This window comes from Dendrobium catenatum, unplaced genomic scaffold (genome assembly GCF_001605985.2).
Source record: "Dendrobium catenatum unplaced genomic scaffold, ASM160598v2 fragScaff_scaffold_733, whole genome shotgun sequence".
NCBI classification, from domain to species: Eukaryota; Viridiplantae; Streptophyta; class Magnoliopsida; order Asparagales; family Orchidaceae; genus Dendrobium; species Dendrobium catenatum.
This window is the reverse complement of record NW_021319195.1, coordinates 645891-664737: the sequence shown is the minus strand read 5'-3', so window position 1 is coordinate 664737 and position 18847 is coordinate 645891. Positions and strand designations below refer to the sequence as shown.

Genomic DNA, 18847 nt, shown 5'->3' with positions numbered 1-18847 from the left:
GGCTCCAAGTTATCAAAGTCTGCAATGAATCATCCAAAACATGAAACCATGATGGCATGGGAGTATGATCATCATTGGATGTAGCTGCTTCCCCTTAATCCCTTAAACAATAGCATGAATAATGAATTATGAACACTAGGAGTGTAAGAGAGCTGAGCCGCCTCGAGCTTGACTCGTTTCTAGGCTCGCGAGCCGAGCTTATTGAGCTCACGAGTCGAGCTCGAGTATGTTTAGTAAACGAACTCGAGTTCAAATTTGATTTGGCTCAGCTCATGAGCTCGCAAGCCGACTCAAATACTTATTAATATTTTTTAAATAATTTTATTTTATTTATTAAATTTAAGTATTTAAAAAGTAATCATAATAAGTATTTATAATATTTAATAATATATCAATACATTCATATTTAACGTTTAAAATATTTAATAAAAATTTAAAAATTTAACATAATTAATAATATTTTAAAAATCTAGTTGAGGCTCGCAAGCTGGCTCGATCTCATATATAGCCAACTATTCCAGACTCCTGATTGTTGATCTGATGATTGACAATCATCCAGTTATCAATCATCAAGCAATTAATTAATTATCTAGCCTTCAATTATACACAATCAATTATCACCCACTTAAGTAGTCAATTAATCAATCATTTTGCCAGCAATTCTATCAATCAAAAAGCATACACTCAACCAGCTTTCAATCATCCAGTCTTTATTAAATTGCAATCACCTGCAATAGCAGCCCTACACTACAATCAAGTAGCCCAGTGCACCACCTTGCACAATGCATTGTCCCATTAATCTCAATTATGGTCCAAATCACTTCATTAGGAGTTTTATTGGATAAATCATCCATCAATATGCCCTTCAGTTATCATTTGATCAAACAGAGCTAGCTCAGGCTAGTTCAATTGATCATCAACATATCAATCACCTTCAATGGAACTCTAAATCAACTCTGATCTTCATCAAACTCCTATGATCACCCCTCCTAGTGAATTGGGCATAACTGGTCAACCTGACACATTTAACAATTGATTGGTCAAATATCCCCCTATTTGGTCAAATGAGGTCAACCCGGGTCAACTTAGCTAATCCATTTAAATTAAACCATTTAAATCCTTACAACCACTCCAATGCATGGTTTAGAGATCTCCTAAACTATCAAGAGTCAATCTTTCATTGATTTGACTTGGTCAACAAGTTAGAAATGGTCAAATCCACACGTGTAATTCATACATAAATCCACATATGTAATTCATACATTTAATTAAACTTCAAATGCGCGCATTGCATTTCAAAGCCTCTAATACACCTAAACAATCCAATGATCCCTTTATGTGGTGCTTAATTCCATTTGGAGATCATTTACATATTTGATTAAGGAATTTTAATAATATTTAATAAATCAATTAAGGGTTATATGCACTATGCTAGCCTCCACTCATGGAAGACATTAGTATATAAATTTTAATAACCCTTAATCAAACACTAATAAATTATTGACCCTATAAATCAGGCTTGTTTCCATTGGAGGACATGTGTATTGGATTAAAAGGCCCTTTTTCTATCCCTAATAAATTATTAATAACCCTTTAAAGGCTTTATGTGGCCATCTATCCTATATGTGGGATAATTGCATTTTATTTGCAAGCCTTCTAGTAATTATAAATTAGTAACCCTTGCACTTTGGGGGTAGTAATTTATAAATTATTTATAATCAAATAAGCAATTCCAACCATTAAAAATATAAATAACAAATCCAAACATATACAATGTAAACTTCAATTAAATTCTCCTTTCGTCCTTTAATAAACAAACATCCTAAATTCATGCAACTTAAATAATAAATTTCTACAGGACATACCAAAGTCGCACAGCCTCTTTCACACACTTAGATGGTTTGCTAGGATAACCACACTCTAACCTAAGTTAGGCCGATGGTGTGGATTGATTGCTAGGTGCTTTGCTTAGAGAGCACCCTGTGTTTGTTTATTTATATATGCGTACTCGGGAATGTCATATATTTTAATTAATGTTGGTGCACTTATAATTTCTAAGGACAACATTAGAAGCTTTATGATGCTACACAATTATTACACTTTATTATTATATGCTAGTATTTTTCTTTTCATGTCTTTATATTTCCTCCATGAGTCAAAGTAAAATGTACTTAGAAAATATTATGTATACACTTACAAGAGTCTGTAAAAGTATATTTGTTTATAGATCAAGTTGTATAGCATCATGAGTTGTAAAAGAGTCAAATACACATGCTTATATATATAAGTGAAGATAAAAAAGATGATGTCCTCTCTTTTGGAATTCAGTAGAAAACCTACAGTTCAGAGACACAAAGCATATGTATCTAATTCTACATAAATAGGAGACTTAGAACCCAAGTTTGTTATGGTGGAGTCTAGCCACCTTTTTTATGCAGAGTTAGAGTTTGTTGTGAATTTTGAATCAATAATTAAATAAATTTCTTTTATATATTATGTTATTTCTTTATTATATTACATACATGCATTGCATCATATGCGTGGTAAATTGCATTAGTGGGTAGTAGCTTTTTTTAGGGTTTTCTCAATGTATGTGTTTTAGAATTTTTATGAACATATATATTAGTCATAAGATTGTTATATATTCTGTTATATAAAGAATTTTTTGACTGGGTCAAAAGCTAAGACATATGTAATAATCCAAAAAAATTTTGAAATTATTTTTTTAAAATGAAAAATATGAATTTTAGCACCGTGCATTGTAGAATAAGAGGGAGGGAAGAGAGAATGGAGTTGGGTACTTTTTCATCTATTATTTTTGTTTAAAAATTTCTTCTATTTTTTTTAAGTAACTCAAATCTCATTTTAATTTTTAATAATTTTGATTATTATATAAATTTTTTTATAATAAACAAATTTGATTATTTCTTACTACATTTTGATTATGGCATTTACATAAGTAAGAAAAGTTGTTTGTTAACACTATAAAATGGATTAACCATTAAAATATAATTTCTTACGTAGGAGGGTGGCCAATGTGCTTTCTTTTAAAGATGATTTGTGGTGTTATCCCGGTTGTGGACTATAATAGATGACTGATGACATTGATGCGTAGAAAGTGATGAATCTTTATTGATTTAATGAAACCACATATAATGATAATTTATTAATTAGATAAGTGATAATTGATATGAGTAATGATCAATTGATGATCAATTGTTATAAAGGATATTGTAAACAATACATTAAAGCTGAATGTCCTGCATTGATAAATGTATATATTGATAATACTGATGACATTGACAGATACATTAATATCATTAACAATATTGAATATATTGATAATACATAAATGTATGATGTACATATATAAGATATATTCATTTAGTGATTTATGAATAATTTTTGCACCCTTGTTTTAATGATTTATTGAAATTTATAAAAACATTATTAATTTTAAGATTCATTGCAATGATTTTTTGCTTATATTATTGATCATTTTGAGATTTATTGATACTATTTGGTCATTAACTATTGACTGCTATTGATTATATTTTATTGAGCATATCATATTAATTTTTTAATCATTGCATTGAAAGCTTTAATGAGTTTTAGATTACTATTGGGCTTTTGAGCTCATTATGGATTTTTAATGATTTCATGCCAGGAAATGAGTTAGGTTCAATTGGAGTGAGATTGTTAGATCCTCATGTTTTCTTTATTTTAATTTTGTATTTTTTTTATTCTTTTGTAGAGTAATTTTTTGGCTAGTGTAAATAATTTTTTGGTGAATGAATAACAAAATATATTAATATATATGGATTTAATTGTTTTCAATGTTTATTGTTCATATTGATGATTTAAAAAAGTTCTGATATATTCTTAGAAAGTTAAAATTATAAATAACAATTTTTTTTTTTTCAAATTTGATTCTGGGACATTATAACATATATCTTTTATCTATCGATATAAAATTTTTATAAAATTTTTAGCACAAAAAAACTATATATTAAAATTATCTTATAATAAATTTATAATTTTGAGATTAACTTATTCAAAATTTTAATTAGAATATATTTGTAGCTGGGCTGTTTGATTTACTGAAAAAAATCATCTTAAAATTGAATGAATAGTAAAAAAAATAATGTGAAAAACTCATCTTGATTTGTTGGTTGGGAGTTTAGGCTACCAACTAAGAGGTCTTGTGTTCGAGTCTTGTGTATCTGATGCGTGTGTGTGAGTCTGCCTTAATTGGCTTAAATAAAAAAAAAAAATAATGCATTTAAATAATATATAGAATTATTTAGATGAGGATAAAATAAATATAAATTAATAAAAATTTTTATTTGATGTGAAATACAATTTAAAGCTCTAATAATATGTTCGCCCTTGCTTGGACTCGGAGGAAGGCAACGGTTGGCGGGGCAAGGGCGGCGACGATCGACAAGTGCCACAGTCGAGGCGGGAGCGGCAGGCGGAGGAAATCGTGGTTGGGGCTGGCAATGAAAAAAAATTTGTAATGTATTTCAAAATTTATCAAATTTTAAATCACAAATATTTTAAAAATTTATATTGTATTTCTTTTTAGTGAGACCAACAAAGCCCGCATCCTTCGAATATGGGAGCGGTGAGAGAGGTTGTACTTGATGAATCAGTCCTCTTCGCCGAGGACGCCGTCGGCAATCCTTGCCTTCATCCAGCTTCTGCGTCTCTCCTCCGTCGGCTGCGCCACTCCAATCTCCGTGTGGTAATAATAAGGCTTTTTTCTAAAATTGCTTCTTTTTCCGGATCGTCTTGAAATTTTGTAAAAAAGATTGTGTTCTTTGTCGCGCGCACTATCAGATATTTGAGTTGGAGCTTAAATAAGATAAACGCGTTTGGCTTTTTACGGACATAATATGTGTTTACGAAAGTTGACGACTTTTGTACACTCCAAAACCTCGATCTTAAGGTGGAGACGAGTCGACCCTAACTGTTTTCATCACCATTACTTATCCTCTACTTTCCATACTTGAATTAAGAGGGAACAAGACGAATTTACCTAGGGTAGATTCTCGCCCCCTTTTGGTGCCCTTTAGAAGTTCTGTCAGATTAGCTTGATCCCAACCTGGCTTTCTACTTTCCCGTATACTTACCTGCACTGTCTTCATTCTTCTAGTATTCAACTATGGTAAGCTTGCATAGAAGAACCAACTTTCACAGGCATGCTAGGAGCTGAAAATAGGAAGAAGTTTGCACTTGGGTGAAGTTATACGAGAAGTTTCTTTGCTTCCAAAGTGCCAATCTTAATTGAGTCCAAGAACGACGCCTCATTTTCACATTTAAGTTAAGCGTTGTAAGAAAAAGGCAAACTTTCAGCGTAATTCGCCATGTACCTCGCTCTGATTGTTATATTGCTTGTCCTTATGATTGCAATCATATATTTTGAATTCTAGATGGGTTGTACAGCTATATATTCTGAGATGGAAGACAATCAAAAGATAAGGAAACATGCACCTCAATATCTCCTCACTTTAAGGGGCTGTTTGGTAGAATGTAGGATTTCATTTAAGTAGGATTTCGTAAATCCTCCAAATCCTGGATTTACGAAATCCTGAAAACTGTTTGGTAACATTTATTATAAATCCAGTTAAATTCTGTGTGTCTGTTTGGCTATAAAATAGGATTTATCAAAGGGATTCTACTCTTGCGCCTGGATTTCGTAAATCCCGCAAAATATAGGATTTCCAAAATCCCGGATTTCGCTCGAATCGGCGGAATTTTCCGTCTATCCCGGATTTCACTTGCCGTGAGATTTGGTTTTGCATTTTAGGCCGTTTGGCTGGATTTCGCTCAAATTCGCCTCAAATCCGGCCAAAATCCTGCTACCAAACAGCCCCTAAATCCCCATGTTTCCTAACCTTGTAGACCTTTAAAAACTTTGGTTGTAATGTATTTGATGCTTGCAATGATTGATCAGTAGAAAGTCTTGATTCTCCTTGTCATTTCTTAATTTGTGAATATCAAGAACATGAACAAATTCAACTTTTTTTTTTTTAAATCATCTCCCTATGAACTGTTATTTGATGGTGTTGAGAATAAGCCCATAATCAACCCCAATGAAAGACACAAATGTAGAGCATCAGTTAACTGCTGTTCCAACAAATGCTTTAATGGACAACCCTTCCCTTAGTCCAGAGGTGTGTGTTCTTAGGATGAGATTTTTTTAAAGCTCTTATTTCTATGAGTGGCATATTTGAGGTGTGTGTTCTTGTTTACTGCAACTTTACACGCTCTTAATAATATACTTCCATCTTAACATTATTCTCACAAACAAATAAGGAGAACTTGATGGTAGAATGAAGAGATACAAAAGAGTATTAAGAAAAAGAAAGGTGTCTTTAAAGACCATGGAAACAACTATTAAAATTAGGACCATGACTTTTAATGATTTGTACTATAGGTTAGACAATGAGGAATGACAATAAAAAAAGGTATTGGTCCTTAGTCCTCATTGGATAATCACCGCTTAGTCTGGACTAACCATCAGAGTCTATGATGCACATATACGAACACACGGCACAACAATTATTGAAAATATAGGATACATATATGGATTCAACATGGTATTATAATTTTTATATATTAAAAATAGTGCGTAGAAATTGAATAAGGTTAATATTAGGAATAATAAAAAAATAATAAGTCATTTAACTAGTATATGTGTTTAAAATGATTAATATTAGAATGTTGAGAGTAGGACATGGATGTCGTGTCAGGCATCGAGAGGGAGATGACAATGCTATCGAGAGTCGAGCAACGATGTCAAGATAACATTGACCCTTGATGTCGAGACGACGTTGGTCGTTGATATTGAGATGATGTTGAACAATGATGAAATGTCGGGATAGTGCAAGGATATGATTGTGCGTGTAGAAATTGTTGGTGTTATGTGTTAATGTCAATAAAACATCAGAATTTAATGTTGAGATATTTTTAAAACATTAATGTTGTGATGGCATCGAATATATGACATCGTCCATTGTTGGGAAACCCTAGTCATAACCCGCTAGAGAGAATGAAAATGAGAATGTTTGTGGAATGATATATTAAACACAATTGATTGATTTGGGGCTTTGGAGAGAAAAAAAGAAATTTAGTTCTTATTTTTTTAATAAATAAAAATTTAAAATACTAGAAATTATATTTGAAAAAAATCATAAAATATTTAAGACACGTGTCAGATCTACATGTAATTTTTTTAATATTTTTTTAATCAGAAACGTCTTCAACCCTTCCAGCACATATCGGAGGGGTGTTGGTCCATTGAACGCATGTCGTGTTAGATACGTGTCGGACACTGCATACCTCTTTGAGGAAAGTGTTGATTCATTATTGATTAGAGCTCAAGCAAAATCTAGAAAAGCTTTATTGAACAAATAAAATTTAAAATAGGATTATAGGATTATATGTTATGATATATATTAAAAAATATATTATTTACACGTTTGTGTAATGCAGTTCCAAAAAATCGATCTTATTATACAATCTAAGGATTGTATCACACGGGCTATGTAAATAAGAAATTGTAAGTATGATCGCCAAAAGCATGGGCGAACTTATAATTGGTTATAGTTTGATAGGTAGTTGAGTGAAAAATATTGTTCATATTTTTATCTGTTATGTAGAATTATGATCATGAGTTGTTGCATAATATCATGATTCACCCTTATGAGAGTGCAGAAGTGCCTGTGAGGCTTCTTTATGCAAGTCTCCTTGTTCGTCGGAGGTCCATTTAACTTAATGAGCAAATTGAGAATTTTAAGAAAAATGAGGATAAAATAAATTTTTTTTTTTTAAGTAAAATTCAAATAAGAAGGCAAGCACAGCAAGGTCTCCTATCCTCTTCTCTCTTTTCAACCTTTAGAATGAAGTGTTTGCTTGACTTGAGACATTGAGCTTTTGATCTGATTGGCTAACTCTGCTGACCTTTGCCTTCTGTCTCCTGTATCAACATATGTTTGGGAAACTCTTGTGAATAAGTCGATAATCTGTAAATGGTAGTACTACAATAATATTCAATGCTTCGTGCCATCTGTATGAGGATCCAACCAAGCAACTCTAGTATGAAGACCATGCCACCGTTGATCTTATTACTAGGATAAGTAAAAATGTTGATGCAAGGTATAGGCTTTGAATTCTAGGATTCAGATGGGATGTCAAGCAAAAGATTGCAATGAGCTTTTGTGTGACGCTGAGTTCCTTCACTTGCACATTGATTATCTTCGGGGAAATGGTGTCCAAAAATAAAGATTATCCTTGGCTTGTATAAATGCATAAAATGCTCACATATGGACATCAAAATTTACTGAGATCATTATGTTCACTAAAAGCCTCCACCGTTAATTTTAACTTGAGAGAATTAAATTCCTCTCTAAAATAATCAAAAGCTCTCTAATAGAGTTTTTATTCTTTAGCATAACCCCTATGGGGATGAGTGGCTTTACAATTAGAAGTAGAATGTGAAACGAGTATATATATGTGAAGAGGTTGGAGTAGTTCCCGTGGCAGATAAGATTAACGATAGTCACCTTTGATATTTTGGTCATATAAAATGTCGGCCTTCCAATGAGATGAATAGGAGAGAAGATGTATTAGATCTAGCCTATGTTAATAAAGGTAGATATAGTCCTAAAAAGACTTGGGTAGAAAGTATTATAAATGTCATTTTTTCATTAGATTTAAATGACAATTTGGCTCTTAATAGGACAAAATGGAGAAAAGTGATTCATGTAGCTGACCCAATATAATGGGATAAAAGCTTGATGATGATGATGATGATGAGCATAACCCCTAAGGAAAACTTCAACAGGTCATAACAAAATTCTCCATAATTGAGATTCAAGATAGACATCAAATAATTCTTAGGCAAACTGGAAAAAAAAAAAAATGTCATGCTATATGATATGTTTCTTGGACTGTATCACTTGATCTTTACATACCATGTGTTAATTTTGTTTATAAGATACACACTCTTCATACCTAATGTAAGGTTGAAACAGTGCACATGTGGCCAAGCCCTGCCACGTAGTAGTTCTCTATAGTGTCATACTGTCATATAAGCTTACGTGCAACTCCATGGACGAATTCTTCCTTATACAGTGGAAAACAAAAGAAATTGTTAATATGCTTATTAAATTTATAGGAAAAAAGGGAAAACAGTCTTGGACTCTAGAAAAGTATGAGGAAGAATGCATGAATTTCAAAATTTTAATAGTGAATCCCGTTAATTCCAAAAACTGTGGATTGTTGTTAATGGCCATGGATATCAATAGACTCGAGAGCTCCGATTTGGAACTGAACCATGTGGTATTTTTTTTTTGTTAGATGTTGTCTTTATACGCAATGTAAGGTTGAGAACAATGCACAAATGGCCAAGCCCTGCCACGTAGCAGCTCTATAGTGTCATACAACTATACAAGCTTAGGTGCTACTTTATGGATTCATAACTGTGGATAACTAAAGAAATTGTAAATATGCTCATCAGTTTTAAAAAGTGGGAAAATAGCATTGGACTCTAGAAAATTATGGGGAAGAAAGCATGAATTTTTAAATTTTAACAGAGGATCCCGTAAATTCCAAAAACTATGTATTATGGTTCATGATTGTTGATATTAATTATTCTGTAATTCAAATTGTACTAACAATCATGTCATTTGAGTTTTAATTTTCCCATATTCACCAATCTTCTCGTTTGTTCTATTTTATTGTCTTTTATTTATCTTCTGCAAAACTCCAGTGTGTCGGCGATTTTTTTAATGTCTTTTATTGTCAGCTTCACTACACCTCTGGTTAAGTTTACAGACATAAGATTCTTGTATTTTTCCTTGCAGAAAATGATGAATTAAGACTGTAGTATGATGCTGCTGAAAATGTTTACTTATCTTTCAGGGTATTTGTTATGAGGAGGATGACACATCTCAGAAGGTATAGTTGATTCCATTACTTTTTAAGGATCGTGGATTTTATTTTTTCATCTTGATTGCAGTTTATATGAAAAGCGACCAATCTTTTTATGCTAAACAGCGGAGCATATTGCAGAAATATTTGAGTTGCTTTTTGCTTTGTTTCAACCACCTAACATGTAGAGTGACACTTATATGTGCCAAAATTTAAAGTTTGTTTTTGCAATATTTTTACCCAATAGCAGTGTAAGAGCTAGTTGCCTTTGTTTGATAAAGTTAGTTTTTCATAGTATTTTTCATATATATATATATATATATATATATAAAGATTATTTCTACAATATTTTTACCCTCGTAGACCCCACCTGTGCTTGTCCAGTTGTGCCGCACGTCCCCTAGTCCGCTCACCTGCTTGCGGCCACAATCTTTTATAACTTATTAATTATAAAATTTAAGATATTTGATAAAAAGTAATAAGATTACCCATATATAAAAAAGGGAAAAAATTATTAAATTGGTCATTTTCGGGTAAAAAATGAATTCGCGAGCAACCCGAACACGATCTATTTAATAAATAGGTCGAAAATCTCAACACATTTATTAAACAGGTTAGCTCGAGCTCGGATTTTTCGAGACAAGTTGGCGGGTCGGGTCAATTATTAACACTCCTATGAAGATCAACAAATGTATGGTGAGGCAGGGAGCAATGATGAGGAGGGCTTACTATGGTAAAGAAGCTGCCCTAAGTTCAAAATTGTTTGATCCTATTCAAAAAGATCTAAGCTAAAAGTTGACCAATTACCTATCTTAATTGAAATGAATGGTGGGAATAAAAAAAAATTTGAAATGAATGGTGATGATGATTGATAAGAATGAATACATGTGGTTGATATTGGGAACATCTGTGGTTTATGATAAGAAGTTATATTGTTTGTTCTCTTTAGTGAATTGATTACTTGGCTTGGCATTTTTGTGTTTTAATTTGATAAGTATTTTGTTTCTTGGTTAACATGGAAATGGCATGTGGGCTGAATGTTTTGAACGTTGTCTAATCATATAATGCACTCTTATCTGTCTTACTTTATGTTTGAAGATACTGGTTGTTATTTTTCACAGAGATTATTTGTAAATATCAGATAGAATGATATGTTGCAGGCATCCTTTGTTCAAGGAATTGCTGCAACACACTCTTTGGATTCTATCCCATTAAGTGGAACTGATGAAGATTCACTTCAGAAATTTTTAGTAGCCTGGAATGGCACTGGATCGAGCTGTTTGTTCATAACTTCCAGAAAGATTGAGCTATTTTTTTCAAAACTTAGGAACATTGGTTGGATAATTGTTTATGTTGGTGAGCATGATTTTGTTCTTTTATTAGACTATGTTGTTTAAACGTGTTAAAATTAACAGTGCTATTTCCTGACTTATGAACTCTTCTGTTTCCTGGTTTTTCTTGAGCTAATATTGTATTCTCAACTGGAGGTTGTGCCAGTGTTTTGTATGTAATTGAAGCATTACTCTCTGTTACATAGGTGTTGACAGCAACGTTGCTACAGATAGCGGATTCATCAACATTAACACGGTGCAAGCTGTGCCGATCACTATATGCAATTTGAATAAAATGGTCAGTTTTAATGCGAAATCACAATATTCTTCTTCTAGAATGTTATTATTGATATTTATATTACATCAGGCAATGCATGAAAAGCCTTTGGTAATTGGCTATATTATGAAGCCATCCCGTGAAGAAGATTTTTCTGAGGTAGGCATTCGTGGAACATAAATGCAGGCTTATGATTTGTAAGTTATGGATTAGAGATTTACTCCTGATTTCTTGTTGACAGAGAGGAGCATTCCCTCTGTATCCAACTCATAATGGATTGCTGTTTCTTCCTCTATCATTTGAGCTGCCATTAGCACGCCAAATAAAACAAGTTGATGTCGTCCTTCATAAAGCAACAGATGAAATCATCAGCATTGACACTTCTTTAGATTTTTCCAATGGTATTTTATTTTCCAAAGGAATGAATGAGCTTAAAAGGTTATTTTTTTTATTTGAAATGTTTTGTGTTATTCTGAAATGGGCATTAATTGTTAAATATATCTACTCAATAACAATATAACTTTGTCAAGCTTGCCCAGAGACCTCTGATTTTTAGCATACATGATTGACATCTTACATTGTTATTCCTTTTTATCCTGTTATTATACTTTTCTGGGAATAAGTTTGTGATAATCCAATCCATTTAATTGATATTGATATATATATATATATATATATATCGAACTTCGATATGCTAAGTATGGTTGCTTTTTGTCTGCTTTTTGTTCAAATCTAGTTTATGCTGACCGATTACCTACTGATTTTATCATGGGCAGGAATATTGAAGATATACCAGATTGTTGTGTGATTGATTCGCTGAACAATATTTACCCCTTATTGGATCGACATAAAATCCAGGAAATTTTATGCAAATTGGATGAATTCAACATCAAAGGTCACCGTAAACTCCGGGCACCCCATTTTCTAAAGGTCCTTTTGTTGGAAAGTATTCATTTGAAATTTTAATCTGACTTCATTCATTACTAAAGCTGTTCTAAGAAAGAAATAGTTATATACCAAGTATCCTGTTACGTAGATTTGTGATACAGAAAATAGTCCAGGTTGGTTTTCTTTCAAATATCAGTTACCTGGTTTTGTCCATAGGTACTGTTGTTTTGTCTATGTATATTGCCAATTTCTTCTTGGATTAGTACCTAGATTCACACTAGCTGTTATCACATCTAAAGTATCACATGCCATCTTATTATAGTATGAATTTTTATTATTGATGGTGTAATATATCCTCATTAATGAGAATATTCTCTTTTATTGTGTTTTATTTTATTATTATCCCCTTTGCCTATATATTGACCATTCATTAAAAAATGTAGCTATTTTACAATCAACTTTACCTTTCTAAAATGTTATTAGAGCATCCTGATTTCTCAACTGTCGGTCACTCTTGTGAATATACAGAGATCATTCACTTGCCTCCCTACTTCCATTTACATTTTGCGCTTAACACATCCAGCTCCTACTTGGCATGTTGCTTTCTTTCCTTTGTTCCTCATTTCCTACACTCGCTATGCATGTTGCACACTTATTCTAGCTCCAATCATCGCCTCTCTTGCGTGTTGCTCCTATGTCACTTTATGTTTGTACACCGCTTTGCGCCTAGGCATGTTACATGACTTTCCTCTAGTTCTCATCTCAACATTCTCTACTTCTGACTCCCAGATCTTATCATCTCTCTTCATTTTTTAATAAATGGTTATCCACAACACTAAGAATATTCCTACAACATATTGACAACAAATTCACTTGTTGACATTGGAGCCAGAGAGAGAGAGAGAGAGACAGGTGGATAACCAAGAGCCTTGTTGAATGGCAGGGATGGAGACCACCACCTGGGTGTCATGAGTCGTCCAGGAACAGGAACCCGAAGCTTGTGGAGCCTATTTTATTTCTTAACCAATCGAATGTACAAAAGGGATAAGCTCTTATTTTTAAGGAGCTGTAGGATACATCTGTGGGCCCTTAGAAAGAAAGAAAGACACAAGTGAAAAAAAAAAACCAAACTATAAGTGATGGTAAATAGAACTAATTGGCTGAATTGTGATGGTCGGACCTGCCTGATTAATCTCGGCTTGCATGACTCAATTTAGTGTCATTTTCCCCAGCTAAGAGAGGCTTTGCCATACTCAGAAGCCTATAAGTCTTCATAATAGGGGGTTAAATCTGACACATTGAAGGTGTCTGATACCTAATAATCACATGACAGTTCCAATTGATACCTAAGTAAATAAAAGAATGTTGATATTGTTATCTGTTTATTTGACAATGTAGAAATGCTATGTGTTTGTAAATATTAAAAAAAAATGTGTATATAAGAATAATTTCTTTCAATTAGATCTGTGATCAATACTAAATATTAGAGAATTGTTGTAGTAGGGATCAGATAGTTTCAGGCAGTGGGGGTTATTCCAGATTGGCTTCTACCACCACTAAGACCTGGCCATGGTCAGCGTACATGATCTTCTGCACAAAGAGGGATTGGGGCGCCACTTTGGTACTACGATTTCATAAGTGGTGGCCTCTTTTGGGGTAGCAGGACCGCCCATCCTTGTAGAAGGAATATGTATGACAAAATTCACCGTGCTTGGTTTGCAGTCAAACTGCCATTGCCTTCCTAGCAATAGGTGGTGGGCATCCATGGGGATGATGTGACATATGACCTATTCTTGAAATTTTCCTCGAATAGAGAATTGTACCAAACAATGTTTGGTCACTATTATCTTGCTTCCTTTCTTGAGCTAAGAGAGCTGATACGACTTTGGATGTGGCTGTCACGACCGGGCCCGAACTCTCAAATTAACGAAGCAAGAACAGACGGTCGGATGGTAGATTAAATTTTTATTTGCTAAACTTTTCTCCATTACACACTAAAAGAGCCACTAAAACTAAAAAAAAAAAAACTGATATAAAATGAATTAAATATCTTCCATTCGGTGCGTCACGTCAATGGTACATATTTTTATATATTCTACTAATTTTGATTTTATTAAATTATAACTGAAAATGTTAGAGAAACTAAAAGTAAGCCTTAGCTAAATGAGTAAAACATGCTTCTAAATTACTGTAACCCAAGACAATTGGAATAATATGCATGAACATTTGAATTCATATCATAAAGTAATTCTATTTATATTCATTTCATTTCAAGACTTTCACTATTATGCATATACAATATCTTTATCTATCTCTTTTATGATAAATACTACAACCGTCACATGAGATACCGTCTAATTTAATAAACTGTTCTATAACTTTTTCATTTACGTGTACGCGTACATTACATCCTCAACCAGTATCATAAGGGGGTGTGTTCTATCAATTAACATGTACATGCAATCACATATATCTAGTCATTTCATTCATATTACATTTATTTACTTTATGCATTAATGCAAAACATAACATGTTAATCATTTACAATCATTTAATATGTGAGAGATGAATCATTTGCAATGCAGTTAGAAGAAACAATAAGATAAATCATTTGCGAGAACAATTAAATGCAATTAGAAGCAGTATAATTATCATAATATAGAAACACGCATACTCACATTGATTCGGTTTTTTTAAAATTTCCTTCTTACTCTTTACAAAAATTGATAATTCAACACCTACACAAGAGACATTATTAAATGTCAAAGTTTTGAATCATTGATTTCTTGCATTTAATTTTTCTTCCTTTTTAATATATATATATATATATATAGTAAATTTCTATATTAGTTCATATATATAATTTAATCATATCTCTCTTACATATATACTTTCTCCATCTATGCTACATTTTGTCAAAATAAATAAAAAATATGTTATATTCAATTAAAATTTTCTATAATCTCATTTATTATTCTCAAATATATGCTCATAAAGTTTATAAATTAAATTTATTAACATTAATCATTTTAATACAATAATTCTCGGTTATAAATTTTCATCATTTGCAAAAATAAAATTTCACAAAACGTACCTTGAACTTCTTATATAAAAATTTGTTCATGCCCTAGCTTGCACGTAACTTTCTCCTTCAGCAGCTTGCTTGCAAATGCCAACTCTCTTCTCTCTCTCGATCTCACCCCATCTCCCTCTTCGTCGTCTTCAAATGACGAAGCCACCCGCGAATCCACAAAGTTCCTTTTTCTTCCTCTCGGCTGCTTTTCAATCCCTTTCGTTCGTTTGATTCCACACGAGCATTTCTATATTGTCAACCTGCTCTCAAGCAATATGGATGGAGAAAATGATAAAAAGCCATTAATACTTTACGGATTTAAAGTGCACAAACCCTCTTAAAACTCCATTAAAGTGACAGAACTACTAAGAAAATTAAAGTAATCTGCTACCAAGAGTCGACACTTGCTAGTTCCACAGACAGGCAACAAGTTTATGTTCTACAAAAACTGCATAATCATATTCCTCTCCAACTATTCTGCTATGTTAATTGAACCATCACCATCTCCAATGTCATTCTCATTGATGCCTAAGTTTAGAATATTTTATGTAACAATTTCGAAGTTCATGATCTAAAAGACTTGGTTAGAAAATATTAAAATTGATATTTCTTTATTAGATTTAAATGAGAATTTGACTTTTAACATAACACAATGGAGAAAAAAGATTCATGTAGCCGACCCCACATAGTGGGACAAAGGCTTGATGTTGTTGTTGTTGTAGTTTCAAGTTCACGATCCTTTAAATCTACAAGAAAAGAAATTAACAACAACAACAACATCAAGCCTTTATCCCACTACGTGGGGTCGGAAACAAGAAAAGAAATAAACATGTTAAAAAATTATATATATAATTTCAACGAACATAATGTGTTATCTTATTTATGATACAACCAATCCTTTGTATATACCAATGCTTCAACAATGTCATGTTTTAATGCACTTCCAAATTGATCAAGAATTTTGCCATTATTGCTAAAAACACTTTCGGAAGCCACTGTAGAAATTGGAATTCACAAAATGTCGTGGCCATAGCAGAAACTTCAGGAAACTTGTACTGATTATCTTTCCGGTATTGTAAAATATCTATTCAACTTTCTTGTCAAGTTTAGGCTCATCAAGATAAATTTCAAGTTCACACGTCCTAAGCATTGTAATCTCTACTTTGAAAGAATCGTAATCCTGTTTGGATATTAATAAAAACACTTCGTAAGAACATGAATTTAATAAAGGCATAAACAAATATGGTTAAAAATTTACATCATGTCACCTGTAGAAATTGAGAATTTATGATTGTTGAAGAAAAACTGCTTGAAAGATTACTTTGAGACGAAAGTGCTACTTGTGATGCATTTGAAGTTGAGTTAACACTATTCAATAAAGTTCAATTTATATCTTGGATTAAGAATGACAGCAATAGCTAAGATAACACAGCAATTAGACCAATAATTTTCAAACTTAGAAAGCATGCCAGTTTCCATTCTCTTTATATAATCATGCCCACTTGTCATTTCATGCTTCAATGTTGCATAGACAGTGGAAATCCAAGGAAAATAGAGATTTGTAGCAGGAAATTTTGTTCTAGAGAATGTACAAGGGATATCATAAAATGGTGCCAGGAAGCTGCATATCTTAATTATTTTATAACATTCACTACTTGAGGGACAACATTTGAAGTTGGAATCACCCAACTCCAAAATTAAAAAAAGCTCATATGTAATAAATAGGACTGTCAAGCATGATGAAAGTTGAATTCCATCTTAGTGGAACATTCTGTCTTAACCCTCTTTTATCATCAAGAAAACTTTGGTAACACATAAATTTTTTTTTTTGCCTGAGAGCCTTTCACATATTTGATACTTCCATGCACCTTTGTGATAGAATCATCTATCTCCTTCAAACTCTCTTAAATAATTAGATTAACAATTTATGCACAATATCTCATATGAAAAATTCACCATTGTAAAGTGCCATCTCTTAAATTCAAATGATTTCTTAAGAAATTAACATAAATATTATTAGCAGAAGCATTATCTAATGTACTTTCAGTTTTCGATTCAACTAAAAAATGTTGTAGCTTTAAAAAAAAAAACAATGCCATAGTGTGTGTGTGGGTGCCATAAAACCAAAATTTAGGGTCTTCTTTTGCAAGCGCCAATATAACAAGGAAATGTGCAGTTAAATAGATTAAACCATCAATATTGATAGAAGTCCATAAATCAGATGTCAAGCAAATTCTACTAATTACATTTAAATAATAAAGCTTGAATATGCTCTTTTTCCTGTTAAACATTTTCTTGCAATTGCTCTAGACATGTTGCAAGTCTCGGTGTGAATAACAAAGTAACGCTCAACACCAATGTTGAAATGACAAATCACACATGATGATGCAAGCAGTAAATAAATCACAAACTCTTTGCATTCTCTCGTGCGTACAAAATATGTTTGCAACTTTGCATTCATAAGTAACTTGTACTTAAAGTCATAATATCACATATTTTGCTACATCAAAGTCACAATATCATAAGCAACTTATACTTGAAGTCACAATATGATGAGGACATCAGTAAGAGATTTTGGCATGCCTATCATAGGAGACATTGTAGATCGACAGTTACGATTAGGAGTCTTTACTTGTGATGCATTTTATGTATTTCTTTTATTTATGTTCAAGTTTTTATCATTGTACCCCTGAGAGGGATTAGTTCATGTTGTAGCCCAGAAGACAATTTAGTCTTTTTGTTTTGTTCCTTGAGGCCTATATATGAAGGCCCTAGCTTTTGTATTGAGATGATGATGATTTTGAATGAAAATTTCAGCACTTGTTCATTTTCTTTGTTGTGAGCTCTTGAGAGAGGAGAGAATCCTAAGAGAGGGCCAAGCAATTTCCGTCAGCCTTCGGTAGAGTTCGGGCTCGTGGTTTGTATCCGTTCTTATTCTTTATTCCCCTTTCCTCTTCCCATACCGCCAGCTACCCCCTTCCCCCTCCCAAATTCTGGCCAAACCCTCTCCCTCCACCCAAACCGCCGGTCATCCTTCACCAAATCCCCCACTCGCCAGCCCTACTCCACCCAAAACCCCAAACTAACCCCCTCCATAGCCGTCGGACCCTCCCTATCACAACCCTAGCCGTCGACCAAGCCAAACCTCCAATCCCCTTGATTCCAATTTCCAATCGCCCCTTTAATACTTTCCTAATTGAGAGTATTCTAATTTGGAAGGTCCTTAATTTAAATTCAAATGAATTTGAATTTCAAAAACTTTCCAAATTAAAATAAACCTATTTTGGGAAATCCCCCAATCACTTCAAATCTGAAATTAAATTTACATATTTAATTCAC

General features: G+C 32.8%; 1 protein-coding gene across 1 annotated transcript in view; it reads left to right on the top strand.

Annotated features, from left to right (window-relative positions):
• Positions 1–4388: 4388 nt before the first annotated feature.
• LOC110102328 (inositol-tetrakisphosphate 1-kinase 6) overlaps positions 4389–18847 on the top strand; it is a 20473-nt gene continuing 6014 nt past the window's right edge. Inside the window, exons 1-8 of the mRNA XM_020830634.2 lie at positions 4389–4521; positions 4589–4747; positions 9931–9966; positions 11100–11295; positions 11477–11568; positions 11638–11706; positions 11789–11985; positions 12324–12477. Of these exons, the coding sequence (XP_020686293.1) occupies positions 4619–4747; positions 9931–9966; positions 11100–11295; positions 11477–11568; positions 11638–11706; positions 11789–11985; positions 12324–12477 (873 nt within the window). The 5' untranslated portion in view covers positions 4389–4521; positions 4589–4618. The remainder of the gene's footprint in view (positions 4522–4588; positions 4748–9930; positions 9967–11099; positions 11296–11476; positions 11569–11637; positions 11707–11788; positions 11986–12323; positions 12478–18847) is intronic.